General features: G+C 34.3%; 2 protein-coding genes across 7 annotated transcripts in view; one reads left to right on the forward strand and one right to left on the reverse strand.

Moving 5' to 3' along the window:
- Gbs-76A (Glycogen binding subunit 76A) overlaps window positions 1-4918 on the forward strand; it is a 63677-nt gene extending 58759 nt beyond the window's left edge. The window contains exon 4 of the transcript XR_013062719.1: window positions 4783-4918. The gene's annotated coding sequence lies outside the window, so the exon portion shown is untranslated. The remainder of the gene's footprint in view (window positions 1-4782) is intronic.
- The window catches only part of pip (heparan sulfate 2-O-sulfotransferase pipe), a 37758-nt gene continuing 20473 nt past the window's right edge, over window positions 2154-19438 (reverse strand). For all 6 annotated transcript variants that reach the window (XM_034320039.2, XM_076690063.1, XM_076690061.1 and 3 more), the window contains 6 exons: window positions 11713-11786; window positions 5693-5899; window positions 5537-5616; window positions 4819-5100; window positions 4272-4426; window positions 2154-3928 (listed from right to left, as the gene is read on the reverse strand). In XM_034320039.2, coding sequence (XP_034175930.1) covers window positions 3732-3928; window positions 4272-4426; window positions 4819-5100; window positions 5537-5616; window positions 5693-5899; window positions 11713-11786 — 995 coding nt within the window. In that variant the 3' untranslated portion in view covers window positions 2154-3731. The remainder of the gene's footprint in view (window positions 3929-4271; window positions 4427-4818; window positions 5101-5536; window positions 5617-5692; window positions 5900-11712; window positions 11787-19438) is intronic.

Here is a 19438-nt window from a genome sequence, read left to right on the forward strand (position 1 = left end):
TCTGTTTCTTCGTTTTTATTTTTTTTTTTTTTTTCATAATTTCATTGAAGTAAAAAGTTTAAACTGAATTATCTGCAGAAGGTTGTTTTACCTAATGACTTTTTACATTTTAATTAGCTACCGTTTATTGAGGGAGCTCGAAAGCGCGGATCTATGGTTTCACGTTAAATCGAAGACAAGACTGAGCGAGAAAATCTTGATAGAAACTTGTACTTTGTTTTCCTACGCATAGATCGAGTGATTTTCCTAATCTTCTAAATTAGAGGTGCGCGAGAATTTAAAAATTATATCATTTTGTTATAAAAGATGTAGTGTGATTTATATAATTACCTAACTAAAATTATTTAAATATGTAATTTTGGATTGATCCTTGATGTTCCGTCGTATGGAAATTGAAATCGTATGCAAAAGATGGAATATGGAATATGAATTGGGTTGTAAAAAATATTATTCAGTACCTTAGATGAGATATTTAACAACTAATATTTAACCCTCGAATCCTTTCTGATCTATGATTAATAATTCAAATTTAATTTTCAATTTTACTGTGTTCTTATTTTCTAAACTTTCTATTATTTTTTTAAATGTTGTATTTGGAAATTTTTATTTCCAATTTTAATTGATGCACCTTTGTATTACACTTCACAATTGGGCCACTTACTGTCATTCGAGGGTTAATAAAATAAATGATAAAGAGTTTCTTTCCAAAAACTTTTTTATTATTCAATAGAATTTACATTCAAAAAACCTCTCTGATGTGTTACACTTTGTTCGACAATAAATGAGAAGGTGATTTAAAATTTGCAAAACTGAGCAATCAGTATTGCACAGAAAGTATCACTGATACAAGATAATCGCTGTACTCCGTACTTTCGATCATTCGAAGGCCACTATGAAATAATTACGCTCGTAAAAGCACGTCTTTTATTTGACAGACTTCTTCGCGAGTGTAAAAATAGCTGGTGTCTTTCGATACAGTCATACATCTACGATATATATATATATATTTTTTTTTTTGCTTATGAATCACACGTTTCGGATATTTGCGACACGTCAGTGATGTTGTTTATCAGATATATCGTTTAATCAAGAATTCTCCGCGGCAATTATGTATAGTATCGAGCAAAGTAGGCTTCCCTGAGATAGATGGCGTTACAGGGGAAGAAGGAATTCTTAAAATTTTAATTTTGACAATATTAATATTAATAAAAATGATTTAGAATTAAAATAATATCATTTTTAATTAATAAACATTATAAAATTTAGTATATAATTAAGAAAAATGTATCATGAAACAAATATCAATTCAAATTCTCCCGCGCAAAATGTTCCTAGGCAAGTGGTGAGGGCATAGACTTGTATATATATGGGGTCTCTTCCCGTGCATCGTCATTCTCCTCGGGATCGCCGACGGGAAAGGACGAGAGCCCGGGGAAAGACCGGGAATTCGCGAATGTGAGAAGTTAGCGAAATTTATGAGTAAAACAGGGAACTTGTGGGGGTGGAGGAGCCACCGTTTTACTTTGCTCGGTACTGGACATATTTATTCTATAAATTTGTTATGTATAGTGGATTTTGGATACCATAATGCAATAACACTATTCTCAATATGATTTTATGTAATATTTTATGATTTTTATACAGTGAATATAATTATTTTACTGCTCGATGTTTTGCCACAGAAAATTATTGTATAATTTGATGAAAATAATTTGTTAACTAAACTTTTCATAAATCAATTCTTGCAATTAACTTAATTTATTTTTAACAAACTTAAGTTAAACAGGGTAACACAATTTTTTTAATTTTATTTTTATTGAAAATCACTTTGTTTAAATCTTAAACTATATTTTTTCTATCTCTTCTACTCTGATTATCTGTTCAATACGGAGTTAATGGAAATTGATTTCTGAAAAGTTCCTGAAAATTTTCTTAAACCTAAGCAATGTTGCTTCAGACTGAAATAACGCTCAGACTACTGTGTACTTTATTAGTAAAAAAGGAAACGAGAAGAACCTGTTATTAATAACAAATTGTCTATGTAATATGTAATTGTCTTGTAGCATAGAGTTCTATGGATCACTTCCCTTTTCTCTTCCTTCCAGTCCCCGTTAATTGTAAATCGTTAATGAGAATTTATTTTTAATCAAATCTGTTTGTTTGGATGTTTCTTTATAGTTAGGTATGATTTCGTGCTTATTGTTAGACGATCGAGTACGGCGTGGGTGACAATGTTTGAAGATTCTGAGAGAAATGAAGTTGCAACAAAATGAATGATGATGGAGGAATGAAGTATCTATACGTATGAATAAACGTATATAATATATCTGTAACACACGTTCTATATGTTAAGACAATAAATGGAAGACCGATCGATAGTTTCTTTCTCTGACCTTATTTATATAGCAAGGTAGATTTAGTCGAAAATGTGATAAATGGTTCACCAAAGTGTAACAATATTATGAAAGATACATTTTGGCGGTATTAATAATTATATTTATAAATTTATAACATCTATTAATTATTAAATTAAAAATCATTGCAATTATCATCTTCCTTATGTAACTAATGTATGTAAGAAAATTTTATTGTATGTTTTCAATTAATTTTTTCCAGAGGAAATAATCCCTAACAATTGTATCATAATTACTGTAACACCCTGTATACATATTTTCTATTTTAGGCGTTCCTTTCAGGAAACATTGAAAGTTATTATATACAGCCTATATAACAAATTAAATCGCTCGAAATCGTGGAATAGAAAGAAATAAAATACAGTTCGAAATGGCAGCTGTTTATTATAAAAACAGAGGAAAAAAGTGAACACTAGAAGACAGTTTAAGTCAACATTAAAAGTCAAATGATCTGATAAGCAGTACCCTACTGTTACCCTGTGTGTTTCTGTTACAACAATTAAGTACCCATTGGTAAAAATAATGTCTGGTCGCTCAGATCAGTCTTCACAATGTTCTTCACTTATTACAAAATAGAAACAATCGAGAAGCGATATATTCATTGGCATAACTAAGAAAGGGCCAAGGTGGACCTGGCCCCCCTAAAAGTCCCTTGTAAAATTAAAAAATTTCGAAATTTCAGAATTTTTAAACTTCAGAATTCCAAAGTTTCAGTTCGAAAAATTAAAAAATTAATGTTCTGAATTCCAAATTCTAAAAATTGAAAAATTTCTAAGGGATCTGGCTCGTTCCAGAAGAAGCTCCAAGTTACGCCAATGGATACAGAAACACTTCGCGTGTTTTACAAGTAGGGTGACTTTACATTATCATAAATAAATATTCTTAACGCTTCTTGTCGTGAATATTCGCTGATCTAACGATTTTAGCGATCGTGTCACCGTTTCTTTAAATTACATGTAATAAGAATAAGGAAAACAATCACAAAATAAAACAGGCACTAGATTCAAGTGTCCCATTCAAATACAAAGCACTCACTCGCGTGGATCACAAAAGGTATAGTTTATTATAACATTTGTTCTTTTCTTTAAATAAATTCATGGAACACAACAATCTGTTCCAACGTTATCAAACAATTTTCTCTTAAAAACAATGGCTGTCTGTAACATTTTTTCTTCATTATTATTGGTTTCTTGTGTAAGGGTCTCCTTTAACCATTCCCTCTACCCACGTTCCTTCGTTGCTTTAGTTTCAAACGTTTTCGAATTCTTTCAGCGGTTGAAAGTACCATTCGTCACTTTCGACGATGAAAAGGCGCAATTACAAACTGTTGGAACCCGATAATGGCGTCTTCTTCGTCAACTTCAAGGCTCTTAATTGCATGTGCAAACGCTGCTTGCAGAACTGATAGAATTCGATTTCTCGGGTGAAGTTGCTTCGTACCATGTCTTTCACTTCTTCGCTGACCGGGGGCTTGAAGAAGTTCCGGTTAATTCTAGTGAACGCGTTCACTTCATCTGAAAATGAAACATTATTTCACTAACGATCTCGATAATGAATCAAGGATCTACAAGAGTACCTCTAGTGGAATAGAAGCAAAAGACACCAATAAAGTAATTCACGTTTTTCGGATACAATATTGAGAAAAATCTATAATAACTTTTTAGGGAAAAATTGTAAAAATTTGGCCATTTTAGCCGTAAGAAGTTCCCAAGATCAATTCGAACTTGGGCCATCGCTGTTGACCCTCGAAGGCTGATTTTTCTTCTATTATGAGGTGTTTTGTATGGAAAGCATTTGTTATCCCGATTACAGCTTAGGACGAGGAAGGGTCAGATGAAAAAATACAAAAGAATTTACCATAGTAGACGTCGGTGGCCCCTTGGAAAAATCCGGGTATGTAATTTTCCAATACCGTGAGAGTGGCATTCACGTCCTCCAGTACACCAACAACAGCATAGTGTTTCTCCACTGCCATTTTCGCTCGTTCTAAGGCCCCCACAGTGTTGAACGGCCTTTCAGGAAATAACAGTTAATATAAGTATCATAGCCATTTGAATTGCTCGCTGATGGAGAGGTAAAGAAATAAAAGAGGTAACGATATAATAAAATGTAAACAACACATTTAGATGATGGATTATTGAACTTCCTGGTAATTTTCAGTAGCACATGGAAAGATGAACATTTTTCTACACATAGTTGAACCTTTGCGTTTGTATTTAACCCTTTTGATCCTGATGGAGCAATATAATAACGATAATATTTTTTGTACAAATGGTTCTTTGAGTATGAACAAAAAATTAATTGTTTAACCATTGCAAAGTGTAGTACGCAAAGGAGATTTTTTAATTAAAAAATTTTGAAATTGCAGAAAACATATAGGAAACTGAAGTTCAAAGTAACTTACGTGCACTTTTCACTGTGACCACAGAAGAAGAGCGTCTGTCTGCGATGATCTCCGATCCCTTCGTGAATTTCGCCCTCCAGGTATCTACATTCACGGTCCGCCTTAAGTACACAGGATTCGAAGTCTTTTTTTAACCAATTGGGATCTGGCAAGGGTAGGTCTGGAAATATTTGCTTTCGCTCGACGTAATACCAAGGTGCTCGTACGTAATAGTACCAGGATATCACTCTCTCAACAGGGTCCCGGACTATGTTGATGTAAATTGGTTGAGGCAGGTTGAACCTGAGGAGAAAATCATTGAGCATTCAACAGACGGATTGGAAATCGAAGAAGTTCTTGGTAAGTTGTCTCGTTCTATTTTTAAGTTCCTTTCTACCTTTGTAACAAATCACGGTTCTTCATTATATTTCATATTGTTGTTCCGTTTTATGCATTTACATTAAACTCTCGTTATATTGCCGCGGTGGAGGCTGCAGCTGGTCGTAGGGGAAAATATCAAGCTTCCAAATTTTCAGTTAAAGGAGAAAAAAAAAAAATGTATCATTTTCGTAGGTTGTGATGAAGAAAAAATGGCATTAGTACCTATCCTTGAAAATCGCTCAAGAACCAATATAACGAGAGTCTACTGTATAATTTTATTTTCATAGTTATTAGGGAAAATAGACCGAAACTGTAGAAAAATGTTTATTTATTAAATTTTATTTAATTTAATACTTACTCGGTGAAATTAGTGAAACACACATGTTTTATGTATACTGATGGTTCTGCATAACCGCTGACCATCCTGGCAAGTTGAAGCTAAAAGTGAAGACAATATTAAGTGGTAATGTTACAATTGATTTGTTAGAATATTCAATTATTTTGCTTTTAACACCTGTTCAATGGGTGCAAGACGTATGGTTTCGACTCTCTGCACACGATCTCTGTTGAATGAAAATCCATTCCTCATTGACAACCTCCTCAATAGTTCCATAAAAGTTTGAGAACCCACTTTCGGTACTCGGTTGAAAAAGAGAACCTTTCTGCCAGCTCGTTTTGTGTTATTCAGGGCATCTATGTCCAGAACTTCTAGTTCTTTATACTAAAATCAAATAAATAATATTCGAAAATTTTATAAATTATATAAACCAAGATTATATTTCATTTTTACACTGCCACACACCCTGTTGTCCTAATTTAATTTTTCTTCTGCAACAATGTTCAATGAAAAGTATCATTTCTATTTTCAGTTCCCTCTACATTTCCCTCTACACTCGCATATGAATTATCATAACCGTAATTATGTTATCTTCTAATCTTTTTGGTCTAATTAGTTCAACATGCTTCGGTTGAGAATAATTCAAGAGATGCTTCCGCAAGGTTGTTGCAGATATGGAATTTAACCTCGTATGAAATCTTCGACTACCGTTCGATTTCTTACTACCCTGAAATCACGTACCTGCTGCACGATTTCTTTAATGGAACGATAATTGCAGCTTCTCGGATTTGTTCACTACTGTAGTTTAGTTTGTAGGAAGAGATAGAAACATTAAAAATTCACCTTGGTTGCAAAGTTCCATGAACAATTCCAAGTGAATTTATATCTACTAAAAAATTTTCCAAAATTAAGCCATAATTAAACCACCGTAGTAATTAACGTGTTAATAAGTGTAACATTTATTTTAATTACATTTAAGAATTAGGTAATTTTTATCGCACAGTGTGTATTGGATCTACGAGAATTAGCCTCATCTTTTTCTCCCTGCCCACGTCCCAAGGCTTAGCATTACGCTGCAAGTATCTTACGTGATTACATTATTACTACACGGGTTTGCACGCTTCCTCCTTGATTACGGATCCTCTAACCTTCTTCCTACCGTCTTTCTTCCTTGAATTCTCCACCAATTTATGGTCAATCCTTCTGCCCGCGGTATTAAAGGATCGTGACGTAATTTGCTTCGCGGTTATTCGTGTAATACCAAACATTACGAGGTAAGTTTTACAACTGTTTATCCACTGTTTCCTAATAGCTGTGTGCAAACTATATTAGGGCTAATTTTAATTCTCGTTTTAGTTTATTTTAAAATACCACTAGCATTTCTGGAAAATTCAACAATGTCATTGCCACCGATCGACTCGGTTAGCGGACGATTATGTCATAAATTCAGAGTAACCTTCATGGTTGAGATCTTTACGCGATGAATGGTTAGACCGAAAGGTAGCAATCTATTTCGCGGTTTCACGCATCGTAGTCACAGTAATGTTACTTCGCGTTACCTTTCCCTTCTTGTCTGTTTGCATATTTCTATTTCAACCTGCTTTGTACAAAATTGAACCTCTATATCCTAAACTACCCTTAAGAGGTGCAATCAAAATTACCACAATATTTATAAAATAAAATTTTTCTAAAAATTTGTAGTTTAAATGATTTACTAATTGGAATTAAGTATACATTTTATTAATTTTTATTTTCTTACAAACTACAACTTATAGGAAAATTGTAAATGTGAATACAGAAAAAAAATATAATTTCATTTTTCAAGTATATCAACGCACTTGTAAGAATTTATATTTAGTTGAAAACCAAATGAGGAGAAGAAATTCGTAAAAATATATGGATACAGTTTAATCTTGAACCAGAATCTTGATTGTGCAGGTTTTAGATCGAGTTACAGTGTATATAAGTACGCGATCTTGATACGAAACGCATACAGAGTTGGTTCCCAAGAAAATCAAGACCACTCCTGGTCGCAGCTGAGCACTGTTAGCAACAGAGAATAAGCTTCCCGAACCAAGCTTCAGCCATCTGTCTCCTTGACTGATCGGTCAACGTTCTCTTTGGTCATTCTTACTACAGTAGAATCTCGATAGTTGCAAACGAACCTCGTCTGTTGCATTCCGTCATCGCATGGTTGACATGATAGGAGAAGCTACTCGAATTGTGGTGTAAATTTTATTGTATATGTTTGTAAATAAATGTGTAAATTAGAAATTGTAATAAAGCTGCAATTTTCACATGATTTCTCCCATTAACATTTAACAATATCCAAGATAAACCGTCACAATTATTGAATTTCAGTAACGGAGAAACATATCTCGTAGGAAAGGCTGTTTGCATTGTTCTTGCGTGAGTATTCCCAACAACGTCATAACTCATGCCACGCTTCGATACCTCATCTTTACCCCATGTCGTGCAGTTCCTTCTTTGATTAATCGACGCTATAGCTGCTGCGATGGCTATCAAAGTATGTATGCATTCTAAACCAAGAATAATGTACACATAAATATATACAGGGTGTTCGAAAGTACATTTTAGACGCTCGTTGATGGTAATAGCAGATTGTGTCGATGTCGAATCATCGCCAGTAGGAATCTGACACTCTTATGCAAGATTTCCCCACGTCAAAAACAAAACAAAAAAAAAAGGCACATCCCAGTATTCCTTACATCTCTGCATCCCATACATCCCTGAAACCCTTATATCCCTACATCCCTTACGTCTCTGCATACCTTACATTCCAACATCCCTTCCATTCCTGCAACCCTTATATCCCTACATCCCTTACGTCTCTACATACCTTACATTCCAACATCCCTTACATTCCTGCAACCTTTATATCCCTACATCCCTTACGTCTCTGCATACCTTACATTCCAACATCCCTTACATTCCTGCACCCGTTATACCCCTGGATCCCTTACACTCATGCATCAGTTATATCTTGAACGGGAAAGCTTGAACTAAATTTTTCCCGAAAAACAGCGCCCTCTAGCGGCGAAAAAAGGAACTAAAGAACGAATCAATTTTGCGCCCTCTGGAGGAGAAAATTTGAACTAAAATTTTCTCAAAAAACAGCGCCCCCTGGTGGCGAAAAGGGGAACTAAAGAACGAATTCATTTTGCGCCCCCTGGTGGAGAAAATTTGAACTAAAATTTTCTCGAAAAAACAGCGACCTCTGGTGGCGAAAAAAGGAACTAAAGAACGAATAATTTTGCGCTCCCTGGTGGAGAAAATACGAACTAAATTTTTCTCGAAAAAACAGCGCCCTCTAGTGGCGAAAAAGGGAACTAAATTTAGTACGATTTTTCGATTTCTGATGTAGGCACTTAAGAGATCCGGGGATCTAAGGGATGCAGGGATGTCAAGAAAGCAGGGATGTAAGGGATGCGGTGATTTAGGGGTAATTTTCGCGAGGTCTATGAAAGGGATGAAGAAAAATAAATACCTGTAAAGGGAGGACTTAATCCATAAAGAGGAATATGATATTAAATAACTGAGAAGGGTGGTCCCCGCGAGGAACCAGGAAGCGTGGGTTTGGCCCATAACGAAGAATAATATAATTAATAACTAAAAAGTGTGAGCTTTAGCCCATAAAGAGGGATAAAAGAATAAATAACTGGGAAAAATAAGGCGGGGCCCATAAGGAAGAGTATAATCAGAAATGAAAGGAATGGTCGGCCGAGGTCCAGGAGAGGGATGAAATAATAAATTTCTTTCCCCTTTGGTGAACTTATTTAATAAGCGAATAAAAAAGAAAATGGAAATTAAATAAACTCCTGAAGAATATTAGAAGTATACGTATGCTTGACAGGTAGATCTGCACCCCTCGGCGGTCGCTGTAAGACTGAGGAAGTGCCTCCTTCTAGATCAAACTTCTCATATTGAGAAGTAATTACTGTGTTTTGATTTAAGTTTGATTTTCATGTATATTATGTTTTTTGTTTATTAAAGATCAAACAGTCATTATTTTATGTTATAGAAATAAATAGCTGAGAAAAGAAGGTAAGTACATTAAATAAATAAAATGAGAAAATAACTCGAGTAAATTAAATAAATAACCGAGAAAAGATATTAAATAAATCAGAAATAAAATTGGATGAATGAAATAATAACTCATTTGCTTTTTAAAATGATTTATTTACCAAGGTGTATGAAGTGAATACAAATTTGTATAATAATAATTACAATTGTGTATAATAATAATTTCAATTGTGTATAATAATAATTTAATAAAGAATCAAAGGGAGTGAAAATTATGTTTCTACAGTCTGTACAGGCCGAGGTGCGATAAAAGAGGGACTGGTAAAACAGGTAAGTACGAATGTAATATCGGCTGTGCTCTCTGCATACAGGCCTAACTGGACGTGGGGATATCTGGGACCTCCAAAATCATCACCCCTTGAGAACAAAGGAACATGTCCAGACTTCTTGTATTTGTAATCGCTGCCAAACTGTACGAATATCGGGTAGTCCGATATTTTCAGGCTCACTTGGAAGGGTACACTTCTCGGGTACTCGTAATTTCAAGTACTCGCACACCCCTGGAATATGTACACGAGGAATCCAGAGGAAAAAAAAAATGATCATAGAAACAAAATTCTTTTATACTTACCCTTCCTTAAAAAGAATCTTAAATTTTTTTAAGGAATACTTAAGGAAACTTGATTTTCATTTTCAGCCATATAGAGTCGAGAAGAATAGAAGCCAGGGTTAAACAACTTGCATAAATAAGGCGATTCGGCTAAAGAGATAATTAGAATAATTGTAGGTAAAAAAGAAACGCATTCTGTATTAAGTCGCAATTAGCATTCCTTCCATGGAACACTGTCCTCGTTCCAGTATCACTTAGCTCATTGTGATGTTAATTAAATCTAGCTCGACGCCGGAAGTTTTTCAAGTGTTTCGCCAGTTTCCTTTTTCTCCAAAACGAGATCATTCGGTGCAACGTTCTTTAATAAGAGCGATTTTTTGCGTCGCTGAAGAAGAACATACGATGTTTAAAATCGTATCGTAACCAGGGAATGACCGATCATTACGTTAGTAAAGCGGGTTAATGGCAGATGAAATAAAAAAAATGAAAAGTGAGGGAAAATGGAAATAAAATTTAATTGAGGCCTCATCAACGTAAAGATTGATAGAGAGGTGATTCTTGAATTCGTTCTTCAATTTAAATTCAAGCCTTCGTGTGTATCAAACAAGAAAGTAAGGGGTTGCGACTTATTAGTTATTTATAATTCAAGTTGTCTCAATCGAGAAGCAATGATAGTTGACAATTATGCAAACGCATTTATTTGAAACATTTTTGTCGTTGTTCGTCAATGTATACTCGTGACTTTATAAATCAATAAGTGTTTGATTTCAACCATAAAAGAGAAGGGTTTGTAAGAAGATCTTGTGTCAAGGATTTGATACAAGCTTGTTATGTTGCAACGAAGATATGCCCATAAGTGTAAGGTTTTCAACATTTATTAGGCCTAAAAATTAAGTCCTTCTAAACTGACTTTGTACAATCAATAAGCACAGTCGTGCAAATACGAAATATCTTTCGATTCTTGTAATTTTTTGTGATTATGAAAATAGTATATTTGGAAAACCAATATTCGGTATTAAATAACTTTTACTTTAAATATTTATTTTTATCTTACGTATTTCTTAGCTTTCACTAAAACACTTTCTTTTTCTTAATTTGGAAATTATTTGCATGTTAGTTATTTTTAGAATGTACATCTTATTTATTTCAACAATTATGCGTTATTCTATACTAAATAAGAAACAAAGAGCCGTTTCTGAGATAGCATAGAAACCGGATGTATTCCTTATACGATCGTTTGAATTACACACTTTAGTTAGGAGGGTTTAATTGCTTGGAAGACAGCAGTGAAAGTATCAATTTACAGCCTACGGTAATAATGTTATCAAAAACTTTCGTTCTATACTAAAGTAATATAATCAAAAAAATAAATTAAATAACAACAATGACAATTTACATTTAATTTTATATTTTATATAATTTCCATTTTCTAAACTTCACAATATTCCTCTAAATAGTATTTTATTTCATTTAAAAATTAATACAATACCATTTTTCAACTTGTGATTTTGCTCTTTTTAAATTATAAATTAATCGTACATACCTTTACTGCAAAAGGACGATGCCCGGATGGGTAATGGACGATTCCACTTGGACTAGAATCTGTTTGAACTCCTTCTGCAACAGAAAAGGAAAGGTAGATTAGTATTATTATTAATAAATCTCAATAATCTTATATCACATATTTGTAACAATTACTCGGTTTTAAAATTATAGTGTCAAATTTAACACAAATTTATTTCAATATTTAATTTCATAAAATACATTTATGGAAATTATGCAATTAGTTATAAAATATATTTCAAAATAAAAATCAATGCAGTCGAGTTTCCAGTTAATTGATATTCACCAGGAAGAATTTGGTTCATCTTGAGGATATTTGCAGCGATGCCTTTCTCCTATTAAAGAAAAGCTATATCCATTGGTCACTGTATGGATCACGAGATTCTATTGGCAATAAAAGTCATGGGTCCTGATTTATACTTTCGTTCGTGGGAAAAGTGTTGGGAAAGTTGCACGTGACTTCTACTTCGGAAAAATTGTTCTCATGCCTGAATCTACTATAGATTTGAAGAGTAAAATGAATCTTCTCAGTTAAAATGAATTAAGGTCTTCCTTGAGGCTATTAAACTTTTGAGGGCCTCCCTGATTACAAACTTGGTTCAAAAAAATGGAAGTTTAATCCAAATAAAATGAAATAATGTTATTCGATAGCAACTATAATCGTGTAAATCTGTCACGTTTCTCGTGCACTCATTCTTCGCTGAAGGCATTTTCATCGAACGGTTCATTCACCTCTGTTAATTATTGGATTGAGTTGTAACGTTATTAATATGACCGCAAGGGTTCCTCGTGTCTTGTTATAAAATTCTAGATCGACGACCAGTTATCAGATCAAATCGTGCTGTAAACCTTAAATGACCTCTCGATCTTTGTCGAAATGTAATTAGTTGAGTTTAATTAAAACAAACGCGGAATCTCGGCAAATGACGCGGATAATTAAGAATAGCTCCAACAGTTTTATGGTTTAATTAAAGGCGAGCTATATTTTTGTTGGTTTACAAGATGAGAATCCTTTCGATTTGCTTTCTCCTTCATTGAACCTATATTCAGTGATGAAAGGATTTCCGTATGTGATGATTGGCGGATGGATGTTCATACTGTTTATGTAATTAATCTATGGTCTTTTTTCATTTTTTACTATTTATATCGAGAAGAGATGAATTTCTGGACTTGGTATTGGCAATTTTATTTTTTTATTATATACAGTGCTGCTCCTAGCCCCTAGACGTTTTCTGGTCCCCCTGTTTTAATACTTTCAAAGTATCATAAAATTAATTAAATTTTAAATATAAAACACACGAGTTATGATATTAAAGTAGATTTTAAGATTATCGATTTCTAATGAAATATTCTCAATAATCTCGACTTTAGCCCCGAGCCTCGCAATCTTAAGGACAACTTCGATTATATACTCTAATTTTAAGAATAATTATATGCCACGACTTATATGTTTTAATGTACATATGTGGAATATGTGCTCTTTAGGAACTTATAGCTTCAATTTATAAGTTTCACCTTTCAAATGTATACACATGTTCTTACATAATGTTATAGCGTAAATGTAACATCTTTTAAAATGAAGTAGTTTACAGCCAATTACAGCGAATAATTGCATTGCGTGGTGTGGCATTCAAATGTGATCGCAGGATGTGAAACAGGTATTAAAAGCTTCCTGTTTAACCTTGCTACCCCCGTGGCTACACTCAATTAACCTTTCCTTAGGTTCCGCTGTGCGCAACTTTCTTAATTACAGAAAGAGATGGGAAAGGCCACATGTTATCACGCTTCATATTTTTTCGAACGAAAAGTTTACCTTTCATCGTTGAAACAAATCAAAATTAATACCCGGAAAAGCATGAATATTTGCTTCACATTAAGTAAATAAGAATTGGTACGAGGCAATTTCTAGAACAGAAAAAGAAAAATATTTTTACCTAACAAATTTTCAAATTTTTCCAAATTTCACAATTTTCTATCCTACTAAATATTTTTAAAAATCACGGAAAAATCTCCTAAAGAAAATAGGAAAGAATAAACCAGGTTTCCCTGGAGAAAATGAACAAATGACAATATTAACATTAAAAGTGATTTAGAAACAAAATAATATGATTAATAAAATTTAGTATATAACTGAAAGGCATGACTAGATATAGTCTACCTGACTATCTATCTAAAAATTCCAAACCCCTTTTTTTATCACCGTTTTCTAAAAACAAGCAAACTTTCGTTCCTCGTAGATAAGTATAGCTCGTGACTAGTCTAGCATGCTTGACCGTGAGATGTTCCACGGTTTTCTCGTGATGAAGCACGCTGAGATCAGAACAAATCGATTAACAATAGATTGTTGAAAATCCTTCGATCATATTGGTCATGGTTCATAGGTGTGGGAACTGCTATGGAACTTCATGGTCTCTCGTCGTTTCTCAGAATGATGTCAAGAATTATGCATTTCACACGTACTTTCGCCACGTCAATTGGCAATGGGAATTTCATTTTTCAATTAAGGGTTAAAACAAATTAAACATGATCTAAACATGATTCTAAATGATCGATATTAGGGTGGTCAGTAACGTGCAAGATAATATTACGTCGAATCCCTTTATATCCAATTAAAGTTCGTTGCACGTCTATCCGGTGGGTGACCTCTGGTATCGATCGGTATTAGGGTTCGACCTTAATCGTGACAGGAAGTTTCGTGACCGATACAGATACGGATTCAAGCAGCAGATAGGCTGGTAGCGAGCTTGCTCGGGGCAGTGCACAGCGTGGGCGTCGAGAGTTCTTTCGCGTCATTCATGACTTGGAACAACGAGCTTCAAGGCTGGAAAAATCGCGAGTACTCGTAGTAAGCACTGATTATTCATCATCACGATCGGAATAACGTTCGCGTAATGTATTGCAGTTGTTCCTTCGCCTGCCTTTATAGGACGAGTGAAAGGTGGATGGATGTTCTCAGAACAGATGCGAGAAAAAGGGTTGAACTTAATTAGAAATTATATTTTGAATGGATATTACTTTTTCACCAACGAGAGTTCATTGTTTCTTTTAAATAAACTAAGAAAATTTGGGTTTTTAATATAATCCTTTTAGTTGTTTAAAATTTAAAATGTTTTCTGCATTTGAGATATCTTTATTGTAATTATAGCTTCTTTAGTTAGTATTCCTTTCGAAAAGCAATTTTAAATTAATTGAAATTGTTTTCTAATTAATTACTTAATTTTGATATATTCTATATTAGCACACCAGTTAATTTCAATAATCATTAAAAAAGCAATTAGATAATGAAAATTACAAAATTGACGTCTAACAATAAAATTAGACGACTTATCTAAGTTTTGTACAGTATCGAGCATAATCGGTTTCCCTTGAAAAAATGGCGTCACAGATCTGATAGGTTAGAATACCCGACACGATCGCAACAAGAGAAATAAAACAGTTTAAGTCGATCAACTGGTCAATTGACAGGAACAAATCGTAAATAGCGAAACAACAAAGTGGTATTTGCTTTCCGTATTGTTCCCGTTCAATGCTAATCAGGTGTGGCTGGACAGTGAAACGTGCAAGCGCAGAGGGATCTACATAACCTCAACGGAAGTGGCTTTAAGCGCGCGCGAATTCAAAGCGGCAGAAATGGAAAAAAAGAGGAAACGTTCATTGTTCCAGTCGAGGGAGAAAGGAGGAGCGGTAATCGTTCGAGCGAGGAACGAAGAGAAAATCGCCAGAGAGTTAACAATACCTGACCACGCAACTGGCAATCACGTTTTACGATGCGTTTCCTCTCCTTTACGGCGGATATCGATGACGCGCGGGAAGGAAGAATAATTTTGAATTCGTCTTTTTTATTACCATCTATTAACTATCGCGTCGATCCGAAAATTGATTTATAAGAATTCGAAGTTAATAACTAATTATAGTAAAATTGAAGGAATTCAATTCTTTCCAAAGTGAAATGATGTCAGTAAAATGATTTCTTTCTTTCGTAAAATGATGTCAGATGGTCGAAAGGTGAGATCGAGTAAAAAGGGATAAAAAAACGAACGCGATGACCGTTTGTTCGATTCGTAAATGCTCTCTCGAACTTATAAGACTGGACTGACGACCTCTCACTCCTGTTTTAGCCCCAACTGGCGGAGAGGAGATCCGGTGACCCAGAACTTGGGAAAGCGAACGGCTCGAAAGGAGCGGCTGCTATAATACTCCTCTCGAGACGATCTTGCGCTCTAATTGTTAGTGGTGTCTGGAAGAAACTTTCATCTCCGACGGAGTTGGATACCTCCACCGTAATTTCCGGCTTTCCATCAACGTGGATCGTTCTGGTCGCGATCGCGGTGGATCGAAAGAAAGTAACAGTATGTAACAGGAAACCGTATAAACGTAACAATTAGAAGTTATGATCGATTTTTGACTTTCGAATTCGACAGGTCATATGATTTATTTATGACAGACCGTGTAAGAAAGTAAAAGTTTATGTGCAGAGATGTTCAAATTAAAAGATTCAACAACAGCGAGAAGTATTTCTTAACTTTGGGATCATGGTACATTGCTTTATCCTTTCTTTTCATTATAGACCAAAAATTTTAGAATTCAATGTAAAAAGATCAATAATATTCGTGGTATATTTTACATTTTCTTTTTATATAAAATATTATGTAAAATTTTATGTGATTACTATTTAATAATTTTATAAATAATGATCTTTAATAAAAAAATTTGCCAACTTCTTTCATCTACAACTTTTTATTACTATTACCTACTAACCAAATTCCTTGTGTATGATATTTTAAATTCTACAGAAGAAGTACATCAGAGAAATTGAGTCAGTGTTATATCAGAAAGTGGAGTTCAGCTTAATCTTTGAAAGATGTACATCTATGTATTACGAGTGGCCAGGAAGCACGGACTATACACGAAGGAGGAAGTTCTCGAGGAAAAGAGATTCGAAAGAGCTGTTGAACAACTTTCGCAAGGTGAACGTTATTAACATCAAATATGTAGGCCGTGATCGAGAGGCCTCGAAATCCTCTCGAGACGTGAACGTATTCCTGTACGCTTCAAGACACGCTATCGGTTCCTCCCGATGTATGTCACGAATGTAGAGAGGATTCGTGCAATTTCATGATTAAATTTTACGCAGTCACTTTGCGTTCGATCGTCCCGTTTTATTACTTTAACAGTATGATTTGTTTCCTCGAAGCATTCAGTTAGGCACCGTTTGAAACGATTCGAGATCCCGTTTCTAGATGGGTAGTCAATGAACCTCAATAGCTTACTTATTTAAAGCAATGTTGTTATAAATTATTCTTAACACGTTGATTGCCATAGCGAAAATAGGCATTTGTTGAAAGGCATATTGAACAATCTCTAATTATTAAGAACAGAAATAGTTAATTTTGAAATTTCACATTTTTCTTAAACATATAATAAAATAAAAGATTACATTTTTGATAATAATAAATTAATAAAGATATAAATGAGCCATCTTAATCCATGGAATCGTTAAACTATTTTTAATCTGTAAGTAGCACTTATCTGACAAAAGAGTTTCATGACAACTCTTAACTGGATGATTTATTTACGTATACGCTGTTTAATTAATCGCATTTATTAATAATCGAAGGTCAAGGTAACAGTTTATGTTTACTAAACAAAGATGACATATCTGCAACTTTTTTTCTGTTGCTATCTACTATCAAATATGAACAAAAAATCGTATTAAATTAATCAGTATTTCGTCGAATGCCTAATTATGTAGCTTGTTTACCAACATTGTTATTGATGCTTAGAAATAAAGAAATAAAAATTTTTATTTACGAACATTATATTTTTACTTCTTTTGTTTATTTATCGAAATACGCCTAATAATAGAAATTAATACTCAGAACCGGATTAAGATTTGTGAGAGTCGGGGCTATCAAACGTTTAAGGACCCTCTTGGTTGATTCAAAATTGAAATTTATTCTGAATAAAATTAAATAAGATTTAATCGTAAAGAAAAAGGATAACAGTAGTGGCTGAAAGATATCTAGTTCCATAGTGTTTTTACTAACATTACCTTTTTGCCCGAGTAACCCAGCAACTATATACCGTTCGTTTCATCGCGATTCTAGCCAAGACTTGATCGCGACAGTTTCTTCACCAGACTCGACCTAACGTTTAGCTCGTATGTATGTCGCTAGAGTGGAAATTTATTAAGAAATCGTAGTTTCTAAATTCTTTTTTAACGATCTAATACGTTGGATACCACAGCGGACCATAGAGAGAGCCCCAATTTTAATGTAATTTTATATTTCACATTATTTTCATTTTCTAACTTTAACACCGTTCTTCTAAAAATTCTTCTTTCCATACATGGAGCTCTTTCGTTTAAAAATTATACATTTAATTTTAAGATAATATTATTCTATATGTTTTCTAAGTTCAGATCACTGAATGCAAATTAGTGTATACTGTTGGTCATCTGTGACCAACCAGACAACGAACATAAATCGTGTGAACCCTAATCAGTGTAATTTCCATCAGACGCATCGTTATGGGTCTGCTCGTTTCGTTTCCATGTTTCGCGTTCTTACATTCGACTTCCTTCGTTAGCGGCCCGCTCGCTAATTGTATCGAACCCCATTGTCTGAGTGTCTGCAACGAACGCTCTGGAGACCCGATCGGGTTAACTCGACTTCCTCGATGGAATCTCCTGCTCGAAGGAAAGGGAGAAGGAGCCTGGGAAAGCTCACATCAGTCGTCTCGAAACGAAACTGGAGCAGAACGTAGCGGTCCGACGATTGGCGAGGACCTCGTCCTACACCACTGAACAAGAGCAATGCTCCCAAAAAAATTAAGAAAAAATTTTTAAAAAATTTACATCAGGTTGTTGACTCGAGATACGGTATTTGAAATGACGAACAACGAAAATAACAAAATATTTTACAAATAGTAAAGAAAATGCAGTCTAATGAAATTTTCAATAGCCTTTAAGTGGCAATCAATGTGTTAAAAACAAACTTCTTATATTCTGCATACTTGATTCCTGCAACTAGGTCAAAATTACCTGCAATCGTACGAGGCTTAATGAGAAGATTCATTACCCTAGAATTCACTGAACCGTAACTGAAATGCCTCTTGATAGATTTATAAAGTGCAAACAAGCAGCGAATCGATACACTGAGGGTTGCTGACACGTTTCGTTTGAATTAAAGTGAATTATCGAGCCTGATACTCGTTACCAAAGTGTCGAACGCGTAACGAAGCCGGCTCATAGCGACAACATGGAACTTCGCCAGTTGTTCGAACGTTTACAGGATTCCACGATAATGGCGTGGCTGTAAAAGGTACGAAGGGTTCGTTCGCCCAAAGTCCTGGGAAAAATCGTAAAGCGACTTTTACGAGCACCAGGAACTGTGAAAAACGATGAATTCTATCAGTTTCGTAGAACGATTCGAATGGTACTTTGAAAATCATTCTAATCCCATCGAGGTTGCTTTACAAGGAGCGAAAAGTACACTCATTGTTAGTAATATTTTCTAATAAAGACTGATAAATGATTCTAGTTTATATCTATCATTCCATTATTTATAAACTCCTTTCAAATTCACAGATATTAAGACATCTTAAATTGAGTAGAACATTTTTTACACGCGTTAAACCGGTTAATGTCCCATTTTATCCGAATCAAAGCGCAAATAACTCGATTTTCTTGACATAGCTGTGCCGTG

Source organism: Osmia lignaria, chromosome 9, assembly GCF_051020975.1.
Source record: "Osmia lignaria lignaria isolate PbOS001 chromosome 9, iyOsmLign1, whole genome shotgun sequence".
In the NCBI taxonomy this organism is placed as follows: Eukaryota; Metazoa; Arthropoda; class Insecta; order Hymenoptera; family Megachilidae; genus Osmia; species Osmia lignaria.